A 7500-nucleotide genomic window follows, 5' to 3' on the forward strand; every position below is an offset into this window, starting at 1 on the left:
TAGGAAATAGAATAGTGTAAGAGTGTACCAAGAGAAACAGTAGATTGAATAGAACCAATAAACAAACAAAACTTAGAGGCGTTTGGCAGTGGACATCCTTGAACATTTCTGTGTTATAAGTGACCAGGATGGAGTAACGTAACAGTTAGTTACACTCGTCCGGTTACATATTACTGGTGGCAGCACTCCCGCAACCTACTACTTCGAAGAGACTACGGTGTACCTACTACGGTGAACCTCAAACCCGTCCACTCAAACCCGTCTCAAGAACAAGAACTTGGTCTACACTCCCTATTCACGGGCAATCGTCACAGGCTGATCTCCCACTACTATAATCAACATTATAAAGGTAACATCAATCCTTATATTTAACACCAATATATTCCAGTGATAATAATCATACATTACCAACTCCAAACCACACCTGATACTCGCTTTTTTTTCTATGCGAACATCAATTCACCGAGCCCTCTGGACTTCCTTCGCTCGAGCACTGACCTCACCCGCCCCAGAGGACTCACACCGGCTGCGCACTGACTCGCGTAACAGCCACCTCATCCGCTCAACCACCACCACTCATCCGAGTGTCACGTTCCACCGAGAACCACAACATCCAAAAAAAAAAAAAAAAAACTTGCTTCAAAGCACGGTATTAAGGTAACCCTTACGCCCTTAGATACCTACGCACGTACACCTTAGCTATACAACGAGTATGTAATCTCGCACTATATTAGCATATTGTCATTTAGAAGTTTTTTTTTTCTCTCCAAAAAAAATTATCATTAAGTGCATTCTTCTAATTATGTAATTCTTGTTTAAACAAATAGTTCTTATATGTTTAAAATTCAATATTTACATAGAACTTATACATTTTTATCAATGTAACCTACCTTACTGCTGTAATTTTTTTATGAACAACCATAACTAATTCTATTATAACCATAATATCACAAAATTAACTCCTTATTATATAATATAAATTCCATTTTTTTTTATATATATACATACACATATATTTTTATGATTTTGTAATCCCATTACTATATCCCCCTTCCCATATCTAAGCATAACATAATACCCTTAGTTATTATATACCTATTATTCATATTTTAACAACTCCCTTTTTTTTTTCTCTTAGAGTACAATCAAAACTAACTATTAACTAATACATGACTTAACAACATGGCCTTTGCCACCAGATCCAAAATTAAACAAAGTTTACATAGCGTCTTCTCAAAGTCTAGAGAAGACAAACAACATGATATATCCAGTGACAAAGAGGAAATACACACAGAAGACTTAATTGGCAATGACAAACCAGACCATTTTTACCTATATCCACAGGTTGACAATACCTCTAAACAGTTAACCAATGACCAATTAAATAATCCTGACAAAACTAATCCCAATGCAGATACTCAAATAGACCCTCTTTATGAGAACGATGTCTTACCTTTTTTCAACCAGCCTTCTCAAGTAGACATCTCCAAACCATCTGAACCACAACAACCCACCCAACCAACTCCTCATATTGCTCCTCCAAATATGCAAACAAAACCTCCTATAAACCATAATCCATCCAACCCCCATATCCAAACACATAATAACCCCCCTCCCATTCAGCAGCAGTACCAAAACTTCCCCTTTCCTTCCCCCCATACCCCATCTGGTCAAACCCACTCTACACCATACCACCAACCACAACCTAACCTTCCTCCAAACCCACAATATTACCCTTACCCACTAACTCAACCAACAATAATTAACAACTATCAAACCATAACCCCCCTCACAGAAATCCCAACCTTTTCCCAGGATAGTGGAATATCCATTACAGATTTCTTGACAGCATGTGATCTATTTTTCTCTAAGAACATAACATATTCAGATACAGATAAAATAAATTTGTGCCGTCAGAAAATAAACCCATCTGACATTTGCCGTTCAAAGGCAAGGATGCTAGACACCCTAGTTGCATCTGGAATCACTTATCAGGAATATAAACACCACCTTCTTAAGGTTTTTCATAACAAACAACCTAACAACATTTCCTTCCTCATCACCTTCCTCAATAACACTAGAGTCCAACCACATTCCATTACTAACATAATGGATTTTATTGCAAACGGAATGAAAGAGGTCAGAGAAGACCTAGAAAATAACTCTCCTTGGACTCACACTGATCAATTTGGTCAAAATGTAATGCCAACAAAACACTTACTAACATTCCTTGAAATAGCTTCCTATCTCTCCCAACTCCCTCCAAAGTGTTTAAAGGAAGCCTCCAAAAAGGAACTAGACACTAGAAATCCTCTAGCTTATACCTATATTTTAGATATCATGAATGCTTGCAATATATCCTTAGATACCCCCAACCATCTCCCCAGACTAAATAGCCTTCACTCACAGCAACCCCCTCCCACCAATCAAGAACAACCTTCTAAGTGGTGCTCCTACCATTCATCAAACAGTCACAACACAAAAGACTGCATACAGCAACAACAATACCCGCAGGTACAACACCACCCTATCCCTTGCTCAGTTCATGGAACCTTCTCCCACACCGATGCCCAGTGTTGGACACAACAAAAGCAACACACACAGGTACAACCCCACCCTATCCCTTGCTCAGTTCATGGAACCTTTTCCCACACAGATGCCCAGTGTTGGACACAGCAAAAACAACAAGTTCAACCCCCCTTTAAACACCCACTCCTCCCTACACCAACACATCCAATCAAATACTGCAACCTACACCAAACATCATCTCACTCCAACGAAGAGTGTTACCTACAGAAAACACAACAACAACCGCATCAGAGAACTAACAACCCATTCACCACCCATCGACAAATACCCCCCTCCAACACGACAACCAGTACTCAACAACGATTGGGGGAACGTGTACCAGCCTCACACACCAAACCACCATAGGAATATCTCATACACAACACAAATACCTCACCCTAGAAGTAAGCCTAGACCAACTTAAAGTTGCCATGATGGTTGATACAGGAACAAACCTGAACATCATCCCAAGAGCTCTGTATGAAGCATTAAATGACCCACCCCAAATTCAATTTTCCAATATGGAAGGACTCTTAATAGAAGGGAGCACAATTCCTCTACACGACACCATAGACTTAAATATTGAAGTCAACAATCACAAAGTAGGTTTCACAACTTTCCACATAGCTGATGAATGGAGCCTTGATCAACAAGGTATAATAGGACTACATTCACTAAAGATTTGGAAAACTAAGATAGACTTTGAGACTAACAAAATCTCCTTCCGAGATGTAAATAATGAATCAACAGTCCCTGAGACACCCGACTCAGACACACAACATCTCTCATGTCTACCTTCCTTTAATACTCCCAATCCCACTAACAGCTATTCCTTCCGACCACCCCCTTATGTCACCTCAAAGGCACTGATGTCTAACACAGTCATCATACCCCCTAGACATTCAATAACAGTCCCACTATACATACCCGGTGCAATAGACCATCAGGACGTCATAATCGACTCAGACACGTCCAGGATTAACAACATAACCATTGAGTCCTCCTGGGACACAATATCAGAAAATAAACATACACTAGCTATGTTAATAAACACCTCAGAACAACACCGTAAAATCAGGAAGAATACAAACATCTGCGCAGTCCATCTCCATAACTCCTATCCAGGAACCACTTCCGCAACACATCAACCAAGTAAGACCAACTCAACCCCTCCCCCCTATTCCCCCAGACCAAATCACGACATCAGCTGATGGAGAAAGTCATAACGAGCTATTAGCTCTCCTACAGAGGAATAGATCAGCTGTCGCCTTAGAAGGCGAATCACTAGGCAAATGTGATATAATCAAACATCACATCCAAATTCCCCCAAACACCCCCCCTTCATACACCCCCGCTTACCGCATACCCCACAGTAGGAAATCCCAAGTCAATGACAGTGTACATGAGATGATACACCAAGGCGTAATTTCCCATTCAGACTCCCCATGGAACAGTCCCCTCTTTTTGGTCCCTAAGAAAGACGGAACCTTACGCCCTGTTGTTGATTTCAGAAAAATAAACAACCTAACTCAATCTGACCCACACCCCCTCCCCGCCATGCAAGAATTACTACAATGCATTGGCAACGGGAACTCTGTTTTTTCCACAATAGACCTCAAGTCAGCCTTCTGGCAGGTCGAACTAACAGAGGAATCAAAACCCGTAACTGCATTTTCCACGGACAAAGGACATTTTCGCTTTGAACGTATGCCCTTTGGCCTTAAGAATGCCCCCTCAACCCAACAAAGGTTGATGACCCGCATTTTCAGTGACATGATAGGAATCTCATTATTCGTCTATTTAGACGACCTCATTATATATAGCCCCACAGAAAGAGACCACCTTAACACTTTAGAGATTGTCATCAAACGTCTCAAACATACCGGATTAAAGATTCAATTAAAGAAATGTAGATTCCTCATGAAGGAACTCACCTTCCTAGGCCATAAAGTGGATGCAAAAGGGATTCACACAACCACAGATAAAATAGATACAATAAACAATTTCCCAACCCCCAGAAACGCTAATGAAACAAGAAGTTTCATTGGGTTAGCCTCCTATTACAGACACTTCATACGAAACTTTGCTGATATTGCTTCCCCTCTGACCAAATTCACAAGGAAAGGCGAGCCATTTCAATGGTCAGAAGCAGAACAGCAAAGTTTCGACACTCTCAAACACGCACTCACCACAGCCCCTGTACTAGTTTTCCCTGATATGAAGAAAGAATTCTTTCTTTACACAGACGCCTCCTCTAAAGGAATAGGCGCAGTCCTACAACAGAAAGATGACAATGGCAAAGAACACGCCATAGCCTACGCAAGTAGAGTCCTCAACAAAACTGAAAATAACTACTCAACAACACATAAAGAAGGTCTCGCAATCATATGGGCACTAAAACACTTTAAATACCTCATTTTAGGCTACAAGATTACCATACTAACAGACCACCAACCACTAGTCTATCTTTTTAACTCCAAAGACTTACATGGGAGAATTGCTAGATGGAAAACAACTCTCCTTGATTACGATCCCATGATCGTATACTTAGCTGGCAAAGCTAACGTAGTGGCAGACTGCTTGAGCAGACAAACTCACATCACCCCCATCACCCAAACCACATGCATACCCATGCGAGAACTTAGGGACGAAACAGACAGTGACCCAATATGGTCTCCAATAAAACAGCATCTCATCTCACAAACCCCCTTACACTCCCGACCACCTGTCCCTATTGAGGAACTCAATCTGGTCGACGGAGCCATAAGGAGAACCATTAATACAAGAGAGGTTACTGTTATTCCCAGAGCCCTAGTCCCCAAGGTCCTTCACATATTGCACGACAGTGCAATGGGAGGCCACTCGGGCAGAGACAAGACACTAAACACTGCTAGACACACATATTACTGGCTTAACATGAAAAGAGATATAACCACACACATAGATTCTTGTGTAACTTGTAACCAATTCAGAGGCCCTGACCCGAAACAAATCCACATTAAAGACATCCCACTCCCAGCTGAGCCATGGGAAACACTTGGCATTGACCTACTGAAAATGCCAACGAGCCATCAAGGTTCCAATTATGTACTCACAGCAATAGATTATTTCACTAAATACACAATCTTAATACCACTCCAAAAACAAAACAGCAGAGACTGTAGCCAAAGCCCTGGTCAACAATATATTTTGTAAATACAACATACCACACACAATGTTATCTGACAATGGCTCAGAATTCAAAAATGAAGTGATGCGCGAAATAGCACACCTTTACAACATTGACCAAACATTTGCCACTGCATACCACCCCCAGGGAAACGGTCTGACTGAGCGAACAAATCGCAAGGTCCTAGAAATTCTCAGACCATTGGTCAATGACCTCATGGACACTTGGGAAGACTGGCTACCACAGGTACAAGCCAGTATCAATAGCACAATAAATTCCGCAACAAAGATGTCCCCACATGAAATCATTTTCGGCCAACCAATGCGCCTACCCTACCAAATATTCAACCAACCCCCCCCACCCTTATACAACATAGATAACCTCTCACACTGCATCAAAAGAGGTATGCAAACAATTTATAAAAAGTTAGAGCAAACCTGAAAGAAGCCCAGGAAAAGACAAAGACTAACCAACACAAACGGTCAATTCCACTTGACATAGCACCCGACGACACAGTCATGATAAAGGACTCAGGTCGAACAAACAAACTCAAACCCAAATTCCTAGGCCCCTTCATAGTCACAAGTTCACTCCCTAACAATGTCTTCCTACTAACAGATCCTTCTGATCAATCCACCTTCACCATACATGGAGAGAAGTTGAGAAAGGTCAAACTGAACCTCGACCCAATCTCACCTCCCATCCACAACCCACCTATCACAGACACACACCAATCACCAATACGCAAGTCTCATCCCATGACTCTGCGTCGACGCAACTAAACATGCACTCTAGCTCTCGCCCATGAAGATGCAGGACGCCATGTATCTATCAGTGGAGGTTAAAATAGCCCATTTCCAATAAGAACTCTTTTCCACATATCTATAAAACTTCTCTACTCCCTTCCGACCAATATAATCTTAGCGAGGGTCAGACAAACATATCCTTAGTCACTCAGACACGACCCCTCTTTCCACAGATGAGATCTCTACAACTCATCCCACTCATCGTCCACCTCGCCCTCTCCGTCCCAAGGCTTTTGCCTGGCGCCATAGTGCACCAACACGGGACCACAGCCTGCGTTGAAGACTCCATCATGGTGAAACTCCGCATCTCACCCACATCCTTGCTAGAACCAATTTCTAAACTACAAAATGACATACAAGAAATACAGAACAACATAAACAGGCAAATACCAAATAACACACACCAAAATTATGAGACCTCACAGATACTCTACCACAACGTCAACTCATTACAAAGTAAACTCAACAAGATAAAATACACAATATACCACCTTCCAGACCCAGACAACGACACTATCAACACCAGAAGAACCAAAAGAGGCCTATTCGATTTCGTTGGCATTATCTCTAAATCCCTATTTGGAACTGCTACTGATCAAGATATCCACACAGTGGATACACACATAGGAAAAATAACAAGAGTACTCCAACAACAAGGGAAACTCATTGACTTAAATTCACAGAACATAGATCTCCTCGCTGATTCTGTAAATTCAGTCATAGACAAATACAACTACCTTGCACAATTCACAAACACCCAGTTGTCTCAAATCACAAATTCCCAAACAGCCCTTTTCTTCCTTTATCACCTAAATAACCTAGACAAAGAACTAGATAGCCTCAAAGACCATACCAATCTCATACAGAAAGACATCTGGAACGCCCATGCAGGTGTAGTCGACTCCCAAATGATCACCCCAACCCAGCTTACCCAGACACTACGACGAGCCCACAGTA

The 7500-nt window shown here is 41.7% G+C and overlaps 1 protein-coding gene across 1 annotated transcript in view; it reads left to right on the forward strand.

Annotated features, from left to right (window-relative positions):
- Nucleotides 1-7500, forward strand: part of LOC143038354 (uncharacterized) — a 17227-nt gene that overhangs the window by 395 nt on the left and 9332 nt on the right. Inside the window, exons 1-2 of the mRNA XM_076207386.1 lie at nt 1-657; nt 6717-7500. The exon at nt 1-657 is cut by the window's left edge and continues 395 nt beyond it; the exon at nt 6717-7500 is cut by the window's right edge and continues 341 nt beyond it. Of these exons, the coding sequence (XP_076063501.1) occupies nt 6717-7500 (784 nt within the window). The 5' untranslated portion in view covers nt 1-657. The remainder of the gene's footprint in view (nt 658-6716) is intronic.

This window comes from Oratosquilla oratoria, chromosome 24 (genome assembly GCF_046742065.1).
Source record: "Oratosquilla oratoria isolate Oo_2021 chromosome 24, ASM4674206v1, whole genome shotgun sequence".
Lineage (NCBI taxonomy): Eukaryota > Metazoa > Arthropoda > Malacostraca > Stomatopoda > Squillidae > Oratosquilla > Oratosquilla oratoria.